The 17,070-nt window shown below is 46.1% G+C and overlaps 6 protein-coding genes across 7 annotated transcripts; 3 read left to right on the forward strand and 3 right to left on the reverse strand.

The window, feature by feature from the left end:
- Window positions 1-3,523: 3,523 nt before the first annotated feature.
- On the reverse strand, window positions 3,524-4,147 carry L3040_007061 (uncharacterized protein; the record flags this gene model as incomplete). The annotated part of the gene is made up of 2 exons (XM_066156143.1): window positions 3,524-3,668; window positions 3,750-4,147. 2 exons carry the CDS (start codon window positions 4,145-4,147, stop codon window positions 3,524-3,526), a joined length of 543 nt encoding a protein of 180 aa, XP_066010953.1.
- Window positions 4,148-4,562: 415 nt separating this feature from the next.
- Window positions 4,563-6,224, reverse strand: L3040_007062 (uncharacterized protein; the record flags this gene model as incomplete). Its single annotated transcript, XM_066156145.1, has 3 exons — window positions 4,563-4,979; window positions 5,350-5,878; window positions 5,965-6,224. 3 exons carry the CDS (start codon window positions 6,222-6,224, stop codon window positions 4,563-4,565), a joined length of 1,206 nt encoding a protein of 401 aa, XP_066010954.1.
- Window positions 6,225-6,941: 717 nt separating this feature from the next.
- On the forward strand, window positions 6,942-7,583 carry L3040_007063 (uncharacterized protein; the record flags this gene model as incomplete). The annotated part of the gene is made up of 2 exons (XM_007296568.1): window positions 6,942-7,221; window positions 7,327-7,583. The coding sequence occupies 2 exons, from the start codon at window positions 6,942-6,944 to the stop codon at window positions 7,581-7,583; spliced, it is 537 nt and encodes a 178-aa protein (XP_007296630.1).
- A 2,271-nt stretch (window positions 7,584-9,854) lies between these two features.
- On the forward strand, window positions 9,855-13,035 carry L3040_007064 (uncharacterized protein; the record flags this gene model as incomplete). The annotated part of the gene is made up of 14 exons (XM_066156146.1): window positions 9,855-9,954; window positions 10,001-10,070; window positions 10,126-10,137; window positions 10,196-10,540; window positions 10,678-10,784; window positions 10,869-11,136; window positions 11,223-11,253; window positions 11,305-11,692; window positions 11,738-11,971; window positions 12,086-12,241; window positions 12,292-12,435; window positions 12,513-12,648; window positions 12,817-12,939; window positions 12,999-13,035. The coding sequence occupies 14 exons, from the start codon at window positions 9,855-9,857 to the stop codon at window positions 13,033-13,035; spliced, it is 2,151 nt and encodes a 716-aa protein (XP_066010955.1).
- Window positions 13,036-13,671: 636 nt separating this feature from the next.
- On the forward strand, window positions 13,672-15,465 carry L3040_007065 (uncharacterized protein; the record flags this gene model as incomplete). The annotated part of the gene is made up of 1 exon (XM_007296570.2): window positions 13,672-15,465. One exon carries the CDS (start codon window positions 13,672-13,674, stop codon window positions 15,463-15,465), a length of 1,794 nt encoding a protein of 597 aa, XP_007296632.2.
- A 377-nt stretch (window positions 15,466-15,842) lies between these two features.
- L3040_007066 (uncharacterized protein) lies at window positions 15,843-16,784 on the reverse strand (the record flags this gene model as incomplete). Of its 2 annotated transcripts, XM_066156147.1 has the most annotated exons (2): window positions 16,132-16,150; window positions 16,255-16,784. In XM_066156147.1, 2 exons carry the CDS (start codon window positions 16,782-16,784, stop codon window positions 16,132-16,134), a joined length of 549 nt encoding a protein of 182 aa, XP_066010956.1. The 2 variants fall into 2 exon arrangements, with proteins under 2 accessions (XP_007296633.1, XP_066010956.1); XM_007296571.2 differs by having other exon boundaries at window positions 15,843-16,784.
- Between the last annotated feature and the right edge of the window lie 286 nt (window positions 16,785-17,070).

A 17,070-nucleotide genomic window follows, 5' to 3' on the forward strand; every position in this document is an offset into this window, starting at 1 on the left:
AGTATATATCAATTTAATAAGCGCGCAACGTATCTTACGCGGTACGTGCTAACATATCCTTTAAAAACGCTCTAGCGTTGTAAGCTATAGCGCTATCGATTATATATAGCATTAGCTTGCTATTTAAATAGATCACATCTACGTATATAGCGTAATTAAAATTATGATCGTCTTTAACTATGAATTTAAAAAGACCAAGTGATTTTACGTACAATTAGCAATAATAGCAATATTTAATAAAGCGTTTAATAATTGCCGAATCAGCTTCTTCGTCGTTCCTTAAAAGCTTTAATATATCGATTAATCGGCGAGCAGCTAAATGACTTAAGCGGCGGTGAATTTAACGTAGCTCTTGTTCTGACAAATAAGACTCAAAGAGCTCGGTTTCCGTAGCTTAGATTTGCAAAAAAGCGTAGCTTAATTTCCTAATCACGGAGATTGATTTATTGCTTTAGATCAACTTATTTAAAACGTTATTAAAAATAACACTTAAGCGGTCTATATCTTGCAAGCATAGCAAGAAAAGTGTATTAGCTAGAACGATACTAAAAGTAATCAAGCCCACGAGTATATTAACATCGACTATAGCTTTAATCATTATTAATTCTTCTTTTCCGAAACGAATGCTTTTAATAATAGTCGAAGTATTGATTTTAAAGTCGAAGAGTAACTTCTTTAAGGCTTTCACTTGCTTTTCGCTTGCTAAAGAAACAAAAGCGGCGCTTGTATTAAAGATAATTCCGTGAAATACCTTTGAATCGTAGCGTTCGTTAAACAAGCACTTCGAAGATAGAACGTAAAGAATCGATGCGTATAAGTCCGATTTTATAAAAGCGTAATAAGTTAACAAATTAATTAATTTAACTGCTACTTCGCTTCTATTGATCTTCTTAATTGAAGTGTAGAAAATATTAATAAAGTGCTCGAGAAATAGTAGTATCTCGAGCGCTAGTTGCTAATTCTTAAGTAATAAATGCTCTGGCTTTTGCTTCGACTCATTTTCGAAGTTTTCTACTCCTTTTTAATAAACTAAAAAAACGCAATAAGATTCTTTTATAGCCTCGTATTCAAGCATATAATATGCTTGACGCTTGAACTTATCGAAAGCGATTTTGCGTTCTTTTTTCGTGTGCTTTATAAACTAATAAAAAAGTTTTCTATAAACGTAATAAACTTTGTCGATAATATCACTACTTTTACTTGCTCTACTTGCTCTATATAAACCTTTTTTATTCTAAAAACCGCTATTAAGTTAGCTTCTCTCGAAAGGTCTATTACCTTGAAAGCCTTTATATAAGCCTTTCTTAGCACTTCTTCTATTGCGATAGCTTTTGCTAGCGCGGTTACCTTCGTAAGTCCGGTCGGTATATAAAGAATCATTAATCTCGTCTTCTTTACCCGTGAACTATAGTTCATAAGTATAAAAACTTAATGTTAATGCTTGCTTTAAAGCGGTCGCAACTGCTGATTTTAACTCTAAGGTGAAAGCTTCGAAAGTAAAAGCAGGTTTGTAAAGTGTTAAAGCGCATTCGAAGACCTTTCTTATAGCGCTAAGAAAAGCATCTTTGATTGATTTGTTATCGTAGTATATAAAAAGTAGATTGCGTTGTAAAAAAGTTAATTTATTAATTATAACGTCTAAAGCCTTTAATTTAGTCTTCTTAAAGTGCTAAGCAACAGTCTTTTTAAAAGTAGTCTTTCTTTATTCAAATAAGTATTTCTAAGTGCTCTTTTTAATCTCGAACTTCATCTTTAAGAGATTAACTATCTTTTTAAATCTTAAACTTCTATTATATAAAAAAGTGTAAAAATAAGTATTTGCTTAGTCTTTAAGCATAATAGAAAAGGCTTTAGCGTAAGCTAAAAGCTCTTAAAAAAGACTAACCATCTTACAATGATTGTAAAATATTAATAATTTATTTTTAAGAACGTCGTAGTCGCCTCTACTAAACTTTTTATCTTTGTCTACGTAAATTTTAAGTAAGTCACTTAAAGGTTTGCTAAAAGCGCCCGTAATAGCTTAAAGAAGAAAAGGGAGAAGAAGAGGAAGGCTAATACTACCGCTACCGCTATCGCCGCCGCCGCCGCTACTTCTTAAAGGAAAAGGGAAAGGTGGTAAGCCACTACCGAAAAGGTTGAAAAGGTTGAAAAGGTTCTAACCGAATTAGTATAAAGTAAAGAACTGTGTCTATAGTATTTGTTGCAATTAAGTGTGGTCCGAAAGAGAAAGAAGAAGAAGAGAAGGTTGCTAATCTAAAAGAGAAAGAAGAAGAGCAAGTACAGCTCTTTTCTCGGATTCTATCTTTTTATTTAAGTTTTCTAAAACCTTTTGCGATTCTAAGATCTATTCGAAAGGTTTATCGTTCGAAAGGACATCTATAAATACTTTTTTATAAAGTACACTAGTATTAACAAGCTTGATTAGTACGCTATTTAAGAGCAGATAGCGCTAAAAGTTTCTGTAGCATATCTTCGTAGCTAATATAAAACTGTTTTATGTCTAGCCTTCGAAATCTTTTTAAAACAACTCTCTCAAGTTAGTTCTAAAGTACCGATAAACGTTTTCGTAACCGATAAGCATCAAAAGGATATAACCGTTTACGATCTTTATAATATTTTCCGTGTTTGCAAGATTGAATTTCCTCTTTCAAGCTTCCTCGTCGACTCTAAAGCTTATGTGATCGAGAATAAGTGACATGTTATAAAAGGGATATCGTAAAAAAGTATCGTAAGAAAGGTGTGGTAAAGAGGTAGTAGGTTTTTCGTAAGAGTGAATAAATGAATGAATTTGCGTGATAAACGCAATTAAACGAGTATCGCTCTTAAGCTCGTAAGTTCGTAACGAAAACAAAAAGATCAGGTTCTCTTCTTAGCGCAAGAGTACTCTAAAGAGCAAAGCGATCCTCGTGTTAAGAAAATCGTCCTTTTTACTTAAGTAGTTGCTTCTTTTAAAAGTTACTTTGCTATCTATAGTTTGTAAAGTAAACTACTGATCAGTGTTAGTATCACAAGTATAATGACGTAAAGTTGAATACGTATTCAAGGTTTAAGTGTGTTCAGTTAGTATTGCATATATCCTCCTTTCTTAAGTACGTAAAGTAGTAGCTTCTTATAGCTACCGATGCAAACGGAAGGTACAAACGGGTATCCACGTGACTTGACTTGTTTGACCTGTTTGACTGAGTTGACTCAGCTGAATGTAGTCAACCAAGCTGAATGCTAGTTCCAACAATGCACATTTCAATTACCGAGACTCGTATCTACCTACGTACGCTTTACATATCCGATTGTTCTCTGCAAAAAAAGACTATCTACGCAGCTTATTTTAGACTTACCGCAAATGATAGAAGCGCATTAATCATCGTCAGAAGCGTACGAGCCAAAACGAGTAACCATAAAAAATCTTGTAAAATTCGAGCAGCAGTTGTACACATTTCATTCACCGAGACTCATATATACGTACGCTTTACCTGTCCGGTTATTTTTTTTTTTTTTTTCTTTGAAGAAAAAAAAAAGGGATCATCTATCCAGTCTTCCACAACCAATAAAAGAACCGCTCCCATTTGCTCCGCTCATAATCATCATACTCTTCATCTTCATCACCGAAACCGCTTGTGATGAACAATTCCTTGTAATTTCGGATTCCCGAAAATTTGTGGACCAGCGCCCTGCTATGCAGTTAGCAAGAGTGCAATCAATGTCACGGGCCGTATAAGAACAATATCTAGAAGGCTCGGCCTTGTACTTACCAACCCGGCAGCTTGACCTCTCTTTCCAAGACCATGTACTCATCCCCATCAAAAACTCTCCACCATACCACCATTTCCTTTGTCCAGCTCTCTATTGGAATCACATTGACGCGGCCATCAACAAGCATAGCCGGGTCGTCCCTTGGCATCCTGTACGTAGGCGTCTCAGTAGTGCTGCGCCAGGGACGGGGAAGGAGAACAGAGCGGGGCTTGGTGGAGAACTCGTGGGTGCGAACGTTGTAGACGAGCTCTTGCGATTTGCGGGACTTTTCTTTAGATATGAATAAGCGGAACGGGTTCGGCCATGTGAACTTCTTTTTCTGCAGCGTAAGTGGAGATTGCGGTCGAAGGCTGGGGATTTGTTGCGGAGGATCGAGGCAGGACTGGCCATTACGCATTAAGTAAAAGCGTGTGGGCTTTGAAACTGCACTTTTCGCGACAGGGAGGATTCGTGGATCAGGTTGGGGCTGGCGGAGCGGAAAGGCGTAGACTTTGCGCCTTGCACGGAATGCTGGGGTGAACGGTCGGGAGGTTTTTTTATTCTTCTTTAGTATCTCCGATCTGCTGGCTCTGCTTGGTCGCAGGAGCTCTGGATCACAGGATTTGGAACGTGGAGGAGGAAGGGGCGTTGCGGTATGGGTTTCTGCTGAGAGGTTCCCTGGAAGTGATACTGGTGAGCTTGACCTCATGGCGGGAAGATCGAAGTTGACTCCGCTTGTTCGCGGCATTTGCAAGACTGACGACGCGGTACGGTATTCTGCTGATATATCCCCTGGAAGTGATACTGGTGAGCTTGACCTCATGGCGGGAAGATCAAAATGGACTCTTCTCCGCGGCATTTTCAAGACTGACGACGCGGTATGATATTCTGCTGAGATGTCCCCTGGAAGTGATACTGATGAGCTTAAACTCATGGCAGGAAAATCGAAGTTGACTCCGCTTGTTCGCGGCATTTGCAAGACTGACGACGCGGTATAGGTTGCTGCTGAGATGTCCCCCCCTGGAAGTGATGCTGGTGAGCTTGAACTCATAGCGGGAAGATCGAAGTTGACTCTGCCTGCTCGCGGCATTTTCAAGACTGACGAATGGCTTAGGAATCGTCTCGACGCATCGTGAGGTGAGGTTGGGGACTGGAGCTGTAGCTGTAACTGGTGTTGACCGAGTATGGAGATCGACGAAAGTTTGTGCGTTGTCTTCCTCGGCTGGAATAACAGGCCCAGGCACTTCCGCCTGGCGATGAGTCAAAACTTCGAGTTCAAGTTGCCGAAAACATGGGTGCGAACAAAATCATTGACTGAGCTCAGGGCGGCGTAAACAAGACCGATGACAACAAGCTCGAGCCAACCACGCAGGCGAGCGGCGACGAGCACTTTCACAAATACATACCCTTATTTGAGCGACCTTCAACGCATCCCGATTGTACATATTCGGCTTTCTCGAGAGGCGAAAATAAACAAACAGAACGACTGCACCGAGGGAAGACGTCTGCCACCTGAGCCTATGCCTCAATTTTGCGTACCTACTTAGATAGGTAGGCAAGGCGGACAGACCCCTGCTACCTTCTTCGGGCAGGTCCCCAACTCCAGATGTTCAATCCGACCTTTGACCCTGATAGAACGGGCAATCCAGCATGCAACGTCTCTTCGTACCCGGTCCCATCAGGTCTCAGATTCTCCCAGAACACCGCATTCCCTGTCTTGGGCTTGAAAGTCACGCCGATTCTACTCCTCCTGTCTCTGTCTTCGGCTCCGTCCTCGGTCTCTTCACATTTGAGAAGTTCACACCACCTGCCATTGGATGTGTCCGGCATTGGTATTCGCGGAAACTCTGTTCCACCGCCTTCACAGTCCGCATCGACATATACCATGAAGGTGCTTACACGATCGGCATCCCTACTGGCACCGCTCCAGTCATAGTGATGCGCGTAATGACCACCTACGCCGTATCTCTGGGTTCTTAACCGCTCGATGTGGAGATCTGGTCGCCAGCCTTGGAAATCCCTCGCACGGTGCTCAATACATCTTACAACATCATCACGGTCAACCAGCGCGACTTCCGAGTCGCGAACATCTCGTTGGATGGAAGTTCTGGCCCCGGTAGAGACGGTAGAAGCCTCGAACTTGTCCTCGCTGGTTGGAGTCAGTCACGGGGTTTCACGATCGTCACAGAAACGGAGGGCAGGCTACGGAACAGGATTTATGGAATTGAAGCTTACCTGATTTCTAGCAGGTGTCTTGATTCCTCGGCACTCAGAAAATCCTCGATGTAGATTACCAGCGGTTCCAGGGAGAGGATATGGGTGTTGTACTTATGAGATGGACAGGAAAGGGCCTCGTTTGTGGCAATCAGAGAGTTATTAAGCATAGACGTGACAGCGGGCACTGCGGGCTTGTGGGAAGTGCCGAGGATTATGCTGGAAAGAGGGAGATATACACAGATGTATAATAGCGGGAGAGCTGCAAGATAGCCTAACATATTGTTATTGTTGTTGTTATTGTTGTTGTTATTGTTGTTGTTATAAGTTCGTCGTAAGTTGTTTCGGTGCTCGGTGTTCAGTACAAAGAGGTCGGATGTAGGATTATCCGGAATAGTATAGTCAAATCACGTGTCAAAGTAAATACATCCGCATCCGAACTCGTGACCTTTGCTTGCAAGAATCTTATTATCGAACTTCAGACAAGATCGCGATTATAGTGCGCTTGAACTGTCTTGTCCCATCTTATCTTGTCTTTTCTCCTTATGCTTGTTCTCTTGCTCCTATGCCTTGACTTCATCGTCGCTTCTTTACCTCGAATAAGACGTTGCTAACGCATAACCGAAACACGGTACCATCACTACTACGAAACTACCATCTGACTACATCAGATCGATTCACAAAGGGATGTGAGACTGAATTTGTGCCATGTCCCGCTATGCTATCTATGGATGTTAACGTAGCCCATCTGAAAAGTCGTATATAAAGGTCGAGGGAATGTACAATTTTTTTCTTCTCCTACCCAACTGCGCTCTCATTCTTTACTCAGACGGTATACAAAGCATTTATTCCTTTCGCTACCTTAACATCCAAGCACTATCTTTATTCCTATCTTTCCAAGACTGTCTAAGAATCAATATTTTCTAAAGCACGCACGCTACTATACCAACGCCGTCAACCTCTATCTATACCGAAGACTAGGCCAATCCGCTTACAAAATGCAACTCCTCTCTCTGTACTGCGCCTTTTTCGCCGCGGCGTCTGTCGCCGCTCTGCCCCTCAACATAGTTTTAGGCGCTTATTCTCCCGCAGTGGTAGTCGGAGATGGAGAGATCTCTTTTGGTGGAGCCGAAGGTGGCGCCGAAGCTGAAAAACTCATGAATACCCTCGCAGGGGCATCTGTTGTAGGAGAAGGTGCAGCTGAGGCTGCGAAAAAATCCAGCGAGGCTACTCCTACTGAAAAGGCTCCCCCAGCAGTGACGCCTGTCCCAGAAGCCGGTAAGTCTACTCTCCCATGTGCTTCCCTGTTGCCCTCCGGCCGAGGCTTTATCATTGTGCTGAAGGTCGTTGGAATGTGAGGACCACTTACTGATACTGGTGCAGAGAAGGGTGATGAAGTCGACGCCGTCGAAACCGGGAGTGAAGAGAATGCTACGGTTCAGAAGCGCGACATGGCTGGCTTCACCGCAGCTCTCAACTTCGCTAGTAATGCTCTGAAGACAAGTCCTGGTATTGAGCTTGGTACCGGCGAGGGTGGATCTGGAGTTGGTGTCATTGTCAAGCCGGGTGTCGATGCTTCAGGTGCCGTCCCGTCTCCTGCTACGAAACCCGCGGGCGAGAGACGCAACGAGAGTGGGTAGGGAGTCAATCTGATATAGGCACCGGAGTTGTAACAGACACAAGACCGAAGGCGAAATTGCCCTTTTTTTTTTATTCGTAATTATGTACGGGTTTAGATGGACGGGTATTGCGGAGTATTATAGAAAACAAGTAGTATTGAAGAAGACTTCAAGTTTTGTGGAAAATTTCGTTAGAAATGCGTAGAAAGGGTGTTCAGAAAACAAAAATATCCAGCGACTGAATCATGCAAATAAAATAAAACCCCATGGGATCTCCTCAGGCCTTTCTTCGTGAGCTTGCCGGGTTTCTTGGCTTGGGATCTGCCGACCCGAGTTGTACAACTATTTCGCGTCTCGTGTCTCGATCTCTGGCCACAAGACCCCCAGCCTGGGTATGACAACCTCTTCCTCAGGTACGACAGACAACCTCTCCCCCAGATTTCGGTGTTACCCAATCTTACTTAGGCCAGGTATTTTCTGCGTGGCTGATATACTGCATGTATCGTGGTACTACATGCATTGCATCTATTGCTTCTGGAAGCAAGTCTGGGGAACAGCTGTCAGTTCCGTCCACGACATCGAGCCCTGGTGATCGCAACACGCTGCTCGGTCTGCGTTCAACTTACGTCAACTTTTCTCCCTGGGTGATAAGGTGACCTTTACAGGATTCAATGGACCCTTTTCTGCATTCGAATATCTGCTAAAAAACTTTGGATATTGTAAATAGATGATTATCTATACTGTATCTATATTATATTCCGCGTTCTTTCCCGGGGAATAATGGCGCTCTTACGTGTAAGGAGGCCGTGCAAGAACACCAAAGTCGAGGAACATCAAGTTCCTACTTACTTAAACCACTTAATTAGTTAAACCAGTTAATGGAACTATTAAATGTAGCTGCTAGCTTACTTACAAATCCATCGCGCTGCTCGGGCTGCAAATCCTATCGATAATTTACGGACTATTTTATGCGAGATAATAGATACCGAAATATAACTTATAATAGTAGTAGTATTGATTTACGTCGGGCGGGACCTCCCATGGGGTATGGCGACGTGCTAAGTAGAGGAATTGATCCTCCTAAAAGCAGTTCATACTAATGGGCGCCGAGTTTTCTTTCGTCGATTATCAAATACGTATGGCTTTACGGCGAGCCTCGATCCGTACAAGTATAAACATCGTTTTCGTAATCGTAAAGCTATAAAAACTCGCGTTCGTAGCTTTTGTATAAGAGCCGGTATGTTTGCAGAACGCTCTTTCGAAGGCGCAACACCGCGTTTTCGATTAATCGAACTAAGCTTTTTCCATTTTATCTTTTATATCCGTTCTGTCTCTGACGCAAATCTTTTCAGTCTTTTCAATCGGTATGCCCGTCAGGTATTGATCGTAGTCGACGTAGTATTCGAAAGAGAAAGGGAGGAGGTTCGGAACCGCCGGTAAAAGAAGATCTTCTCGAAAAGACGTCGCATATCGATGATTCAATTTCGGCTTTCCAGACTCTTTGCCGGAAAAGAGAGCTGAAGATTCACAAGAGGCACAAAGCGTTATATTTTATTTATGTTGTTTTAGAATGTATTTCTTATATAAAAGTGATGCCGCGAAGTCCGGAAAACTTACTTCGCAGCTTGCGAAGGGCCGTAAGTTCTCGCTTGCGGCCGAGCTGAAGCGTTTGCATCCTATTTATGTGATTTTAAAATGTATATCTTTTGTAAAAGTAATGCGGCGTTAGTATTAAAGGCTTCGGAAGGCAGCCTTGCACTACGACCGGGCGAATCAAGGTCTCTTGGCCCCGGAGCTTGCGGAGGGCCGCCAGGGATCAGACCTTGTGGTATACTTAGTAACGAGTAACTTGGCATAGAGGGCTGGCCGGCCCAATCTTTGCATCCGCAACTCTGGCTTCTAGAACACGGGGATCCGGAGTATTGGTCCTACAAAGCTATCGTCTTTCTATCTGTTTGATTTGGGAGGGTGGAATCTCTCTGTCGGAGGTATCATTTGTCTCACGCATGAGTTGCGATCTCCTAATGAAATGAGAGTTCTCACAGCTCGGGGTAACTTTATGCACTACGTGATCATTCTCTTTGGTCATAGGTCATTTCTTGAGTTCTGAGCCAACCTTTTTCATGAGTTGATCCTAACGGGCCTTCTCATCGATCTCTTTCTTTTCTGTGCTTTCTCTCACCTACTCTCCCTGAGAATTCCAGGGAGCTTATAAAGGGTGAGTGGCCCTACATCGCCCGTTCTTTTTCGTTCTGGCAGGACACATCTAGTCCCTTTTCAAGACATCACAGTATGAAGTCTCATCTGGTTGCTGCGTTTGTTGGCTCCCTCGCGGGTCAAGCTTTCAGTTCTACCTTCAGCCCAGCACATCCACCCGCGATTCCACTTGCAGGTAAGTGCAATGTTCACTTCAAGGAAATCTGTTAATAAGTTTCAAGTTAAGAGCCCTTACATGAGCACGTGGCTAGAGGTTGGCAACAATGGTGGTAATCTCGCTGGCGCTTGGCCGTGAGTCCTGATCCCAATGCTTCCAATCATGTAGCGCTGGCTAACATCTGGGTAGACGCTTCTGGGCGTAAGTAAATCTATGCTGAACCGTTCGGAGAGCCCTTCCGTCTAAATTCTCTATCAAGGGGTCCTCAACCTGGTTCTGTCTCGGGTTCAAATGGAGCTGTGACGGGATGGGCGGGATTCATCAAAATCGATGGAGTCGCGTACACATGGCTGGGTGATCCATATGTGAATGGTGTGAGACCTAAACTTGTCACTCAGGATAGTTTCGAGTATACTTCCCAGCGGTCTACCTTCATCATGAATGTTGCAGGAAAGGTCACCATGAACGTCACCTTTCTTTCCCCTCTAACTCCGACCGATATCAAACGACAGTCTGTTATTGGGTCATACCTCTCTGTTGCAGTTGCTTCGCGTGATGGTTCATACCATAATGTGCAGCTCTACGCGGACACTTCAGCCGGTAGGTCGGTGTGAAGGCTAAGTAAGAATAGCCTTTGCTAATAGCACATAGAATGGGTAAATCCAACGCACAATGGGCAAGATGTATCTTGGAGGTAGTATGACATGGATCCTGACCAGCATCGTGCTAATCAATCCAAAGTTATTCCAATGCTAGTGGAGTCGCGAGCCACAAGTCATTCCAATCAATTCAAAGCGAGTTTAATGCCGATTATCCAGATGACGCAGCACATTGGGGTAATTGGTACTGTAAGTTTGCTCCCTGCTCGAAGCATTGAATACCTTTCGGATCCTCTTGAAATTATACTTGATCATACTGACATTCAACAATAGGGTCAACGGCTGCTTCACCCTCCTTGACGTACCAATCGGGGCCTGACATTACGGTTCGCCAAAACTTCTTGAGCAACGGCGTGCTTCCAGATACTCAAGACACGAACTATAGAGGCATCAGTTCAAACTGGCCTGTGTTTGCATTTGCGAACTATCTAGGGAGTGTTGGTGCTACTCCTGTTACAACGGTTTACACGATTGTCCACGCTCAGGAGAATGCGATCTATTTCAACGGTGCTGCTGGGCTTGCGCCAGTCCCTTCGTTGTGGTAAGTAACAGGGAGGAATATCTTCTCCCTCTTCCGACATCTTCCTAGTTGGGCAGCCAGCCGCTTACACTCATGTGTCCTCGTAGGACTAGCTACTGGACAACTGACCTGTCTATGGTGACACAATCGATCTCTTTCATACGTTCTCTCTCGCTAATATTTTTCCAGGTCGAGTTTTTCTACAAGGACTGGTCTTCCGTCACCGGCGCCATCGACCACAAAATAGCAGTCGATTCTCTTGCTGCTGGGGGTCAAGATTACCTCACCATCACATCTCTCTCCGCTCGCCAGGCTTTTGGCTCCGTTCAACTTTGTGGAACTAAATCTAAGCCTTACTTGTTTTTGAAAGAAATCAGCTCTGACGGTAACATTCAAACGGTCGACGTAATCTTCCCTGCTATGCCTATATTTCTATATTCGAATCCGATTTTGGTGAAGTATATGCTGGATCCGCTATTCGAAAACCAGGAAGCCGGACGCTTCCCGCAGACGTACTCGCTGCACGATCTTGGGGCGAACTATCCGCGTGCTATTGGGCATCCCAGTGGAGATGGAGGTGAGTCGGTTTTGGACAAACAGATATCAGCTGCTAACGAGCCAGAACCAATGCCGCTAGAAGAATGTGGAAACATGCTTATCATGACCCTCGCCTATGCGCAGCGTACAGGAGACACAGCCTATCTGGCTCAGCATTACAATATCCTGAAACAGTGGACTGGCTACCTCGTCGACGAAGCTTTGATCCCCGCCTACCAGCTCTCAACCGATGACTTCCAGGGCCAGCTTGCGAATCAGACCAATCTTGCGTTGAAAGGCATCATCGGTATTGAAGCCAGTAGGTGCCGGGAGGCCCATTGATCTTGTTTCCGAATGCATTCTTCTTCTCTTACCCCCTCTCCAAACCCTGCTTGGTCAGAAGGCAACGACTGATTTCCCGGTGTCTTACAAGTGTCCGTCATCGCCAACAAGACCGGAAGTATGGCCGATCATGCTATGTACACAAATATCGCACATGAATTCATCACCAGGTGGCAGAAAATGGCTGTAGTAACAGATGCAAGACCGCCGCATACAAATCTTGCTTACCAGGACAACAACTCGCACGGTACGTCCGCTTCCCAAATCCAATGAACGACTTGGCTAACAGCCCGCCAGGTCTCTTATACAATCTCTACGCCGAAAAGCTCCTAGGCTTGAATCTTGTCCCCAAAGATATCTACGACATGCAGTCCGCATTCTACCCCACGGTAGCCGAAGCATACGGCGTCCCATTAGATACCCGTAACGTCGGTACAAAATGTAAACGATCTCGATATTATTCCATCTCTACTCTATTCGAGCAAGAAAATCGGGTTGTTACTAACGCATTCACAAAGCGGATTGGGAAATGTGGGTGGCAGCCATAAGTAGCCCGACGACGAAGGCCATGTTCATTTCCAAACTCGCCGCCTGGATAAACACCACGCCGACAAACAGAGCCTTCACCGACCTCTACAACACGCAGAATGCAGAGTAGGCATTTGATTTCCCCTTTCCTTCCCTTATCTTCTACCAACTACCATTCTCGGTGCTTCTGTTCAAAAGCGTTTTGACTAAATATTATCCCGATCTTACCGCGCCATATTTAGCTCGAGATATATCATGATTGATTGGTCTTCGACTAGCTGACGAGCTGTATAGCTTCTGGTCCGGCCCGTTTATCGCGAGACCTGTCGCCGGAGGTCATTTCGCGCTTTTGGCTTTGGACGGTGCGCCAACGGCAGCTTCCAACAAAAAGAGACGGGCAATATCAAAAAGATTCAGGTAAAGGGGTTCGTTGATTGAAGCTAGCCTGCGGAAGCGCATTGCCAACTTGGTCGCAGGCCCTTGACTTATCTCATGGTCACCTCGGGTGACTAATTCCGAAATTTTTTAATCCCATGGTATTTGGATAGTAGCAGTGGTTTGATTCAAAGGTATTGAGATAGTAGTAGTGGTTAGGGAGTTACGTCTGAAAATTTACCAGCTTCTCAAAAGATCTTATGGAGCGCCAAAGCTTTTTTCATTCTGCTTATTTTGACTTTTTTCAAACATTATCGGGCCGTAAGTGTCGGGCCGTAAGTGCCGAGCCGTTGCTATGAGAGAACTCGATTATTAAATATTATAATCAATTTTCAAATTATCTTGTCAAGCCCGTCTCATATCATTCCAAGAGTTGTCATTTGGTGAAGGTCACGTGGTCAAGCACCCAATTGCCGCCAACTTCAAAAAGCGACGCTTGCGCCTCACAACCCACCATAGCAAACGAATCCGAATATCCCGATCCGATCACAGACACCGTCATTCCGATAGCAGTTACTCTACTGGCAAAGCAATAAACAAGTCGTCGTATCTCTATCTCACAATATCTGTGCTTCATTTTGCTCTCCCCTCTTCTTTCAAACTCCGTCAGTCCCAAGTCAAAACGGGCCCGCAACATTTCGACGTCGCAAATCAATGCATACGTAGATGAGCAAATCTGCCTCCTCGATATCAAACACCTCACCCCGTTCTCGTATGGCTCGTACGCTGCAACCGCCAGGCCCAGCTGGCCCGAGTTCCCGACAGAGGGAAGACCAGCCAGCCGGCGCAAGTCACGAGCAAAGCGTCAGCCTGATGCCGGCGCCAGACAAGGAGGAGGAGCCCAACAACAAAAACAGCCCGTTCTTGCGGCTCCTCAGCGAGTTGAAGATCATCGTCGTACAATTCGTCCCGGTCAGGGACATTCCGAGCCTACGTCTGGTATCGGCAAGCTGGGCGGCTGCAGGCGCCGCATCGCTCTTCGGACATGGCTTCGTGATGCGCCCTTACCGCAACGACATGGCAAAATTGAGAGCCATCAGCCAGCATCCCCGGATCTCGAAGGGTGTTCGAGATGTCTTCATCTACGCCGGTGACGTGGACCGGAGCCAGCTGGAAACGACCATCGAGCTGGAGTGGCGTGCGCTGGAACTTGCTTCTTACGGCCAACCTGCTTCCAAGATCTGGAGATACGTGGATGCGATCTTTGATGAGGACCGTTTCAACGACTACTGCAATCCGGAGACCCTGGGACACTGTCTCCCTTTGCTTCCCAATCTCGAGACCGTTGAAATCATCTCTCGGGAATGCCCTGTCCGTTGCAATAACCCAGATGGGTCTCCATTTGAGAGAGCGTGGGACTTTATGGAGGACTCAAGAGACGAAGAGATTGCGGAGAAGTTCAGTCATTTCTTGAACAACTTGACCTCGATCCAAAGATACAGCAGCATTCTTTCCTCTATACTAGGAGGGTGCAACTCGCTCAAGAAGATCGGGATGGATGCCTTCCCCATCGACATCTTCCGACCCCGGAAACTCCAGACCACACCGGAGGAGAAGGCCTTGCTCGCCATCCTCTCAGAACAGCTATCCGCCTTGAAACCCGGCCCGAGTTTGAAGAAGGGCGTGGCTAGTGTCAGAGAGCTAAGCATTTCTATAGCCGGAGCCGGCTACATCCGGAACTACGCGGCATGCATGGGCGAAGCAATGGCCAAATTCATCGGCTGCTTCGAAAACCTCACCTACCTCAACATCTCTTACGAAGTAGCAGACGAGGACGAGCACGATGCCGACGAATGCTGCAAGGGCTTCCAAGCCTCCCTCTTCCGCTGCCGATTCCCGCATCTCGTCAGCCTGCGCTTCCAGGGTACCGATTCCGAACCTCTCGAGGTGGGCAAGTTCCTATTCCGGCACAGGGACACCCTCAAGAACCTCTACATCGGCGAGTGCGGCGTCAACTTTCAAGATTCCACGCACAAGGAGATCCTGACGTATCTCCGCGACCACATGAGTCTCGCCAGGTTTGAGCTCTTCGCTGAGATGCCACGGATGTATGATGCCTACTTCGAACCAACCGCGCATTCCGGCTCGAATGATGATCTGCTACGGGACTTGCCCGACGCGAAATTGCTGGAGCTGTATGTCATCGGCAAATTCCCTTGGCCGATGGCAGATGAGGACCCGTTAACTCGGTGTGGGGCATGGCGTCGGAAATTCATGGGATCGTCCACCGAGTTGCTAAACCTAGGAAAGGAGGAGCTTGAGGATCTCTTGGGCGATGGTTGGGAGTCGGAGGGCGCGTCGGAGATGGAGGAGGAGGGGGAGGATGATGACGGGGAGGTGTTTAACGGCCTTTCTGACAGTGATGGGCTGGAAGTGGAAGAGGAAAGCCACAGTGAAGATCCACCTCCTGATGAGCTCGGCGGTGGTCCGCGCGGAGTGACCATCCGTGAGGTGGATCCGGAAGCCGGAGAGTGGGAGGATATCACGAATTTTGAGGAAAGACTGTGACTTGCGCTGAGAGGCTGGGGCTGGCAGGAGCTAGGTATATGCATACTTTGCCCTTTCTAAGGGTCTATTAGAGCTCTATAATAAAAAATAAAATGGTGTGATACCTCATTCTAGATTTTGAAATCTATTAGTTCTCACGAAGCCTCTGTACTGGACCGGCCGAAAGAGCGCCAGGTGTGTTTCGAATAGAAAAGCACCTTTCGAATAGAATAGAAGCACTTGATCGAGCAAGGCCCTTCGCATGATGATTCTCCCGCGATCATAGCCCAAAGCTCAAAGTCCAGACTCCCAACCAAAACACACAACTATTTCTCAGGTATCAATCAGACCCATGCAATCATTCACCAGGCGAACTCGCAAATTCATCCCATCAATATTTAGCTGGTTTTGCTCTCGTTTATCTTCGGCATTCTTCCAGACCCACGAAATTCCACTTCTCTAAATTCTCCTTCGAGACACCCACTGGCCGCTCTCTTCGGCGCAGGCCGCGGAGACATCGTCTGCCTCTCAGACAAAGCCAGCGACTCCGTATTATTCACTTGTAACCCAAGGGTCGACTCGACCGGGCTGGTCGACTTCTGCATAGTTCGTATCACGATATCCTTCACCGGGACTGCTTTCCGTTGACTCTTATTCCTCTGGATGTTCGTGACCCCGGCTGTATTCTCATCCCGTAGCATAATTTCTGGGCGATTTGACAGTGTATGGTCACAATCAGAGAAAGGGAGAGCTGCGGGATTCGATGGCGATGTCGGGGAAGTCATCGAATCATAAATACCACCCCAGTACTTTACATCCGCCTCCCATCTCTCCGCCTCGGTCTCCAGTTGCTTCCGCTTCAGCTGCAAAAGATGGTACCTCCCTTCTACCGTGACCGTCAACGCAGCGGCCTTCCCAATCGGCAGCCCTCGCGGTAACGAAATAGTCCTTTGATCATGCGGAATCGTGACGGGTCGCTCGATGAGCTCGGACGGGCACACATTACCCCGCATGGGCGGCTTCTGCCGTTGGAGATCTTGCTGATTGAGCGTGATTTCGTTGCACCGTTCTTCTAATGCAGCAATGGTTCGGGGGAGGTCGAATATGCCGTAGGTGCCAGAAAACACCTGGGAATCGGCAGCGGCGGAGGAGAGTTGGCTTTTGAGACAGCGGCAGATGGTAAGGAGGTTTGTTCGTGAGATCTCGATTCGGTGCTCGAGGGCGAAGATTGAGGAGCGTATCTGTGCGACATGGAATTCGAGATCCTCATTCTCTTCTCTGGTGAGTTTTGGAGCGAATGGCTTGCGCATTGCTCGTTTGATGGAGTTCATTCTAAGCATGATGAGAGCGGAGATAAGGACCAGCGAAGCTTTCCCGTTGAGATGAAAACCAGAGGATGTGACATTATGAGAAGTGGCGGAGTGCTTGACATAATGGGAATGGAAATATGGTTGGCCCAAGACAGACTAACGACGAAGGATCTCGAGGGAGCTGGATTAGGCGTAATCTTGATAACGCTAATAAAGTAATCCTTTCATCGTTCGTATCCATCCTATCCTTGGCCTCCAGCATCCAGAAATGCTTATCCCGAAACTCCTTCGCTATGCAAACAAACAAAGCCATCGA

This window comes from Drepanopeziza brunnea (genome assembly GCF_022702325.1).
Source record: "Drepanopeziza brunnea f. sp. 'multigermtubi' strain 214-2 chromosome Unknown ctg12, whole genome shotgun sequence".
Taxonomy (NCBI): Eukaryota; Fungi; Ascomycota; class Leotiomycetes; order Helotiales; family Drepanopezizaceae; genus Drepanopeziza; species Drepanopeziza brunnea.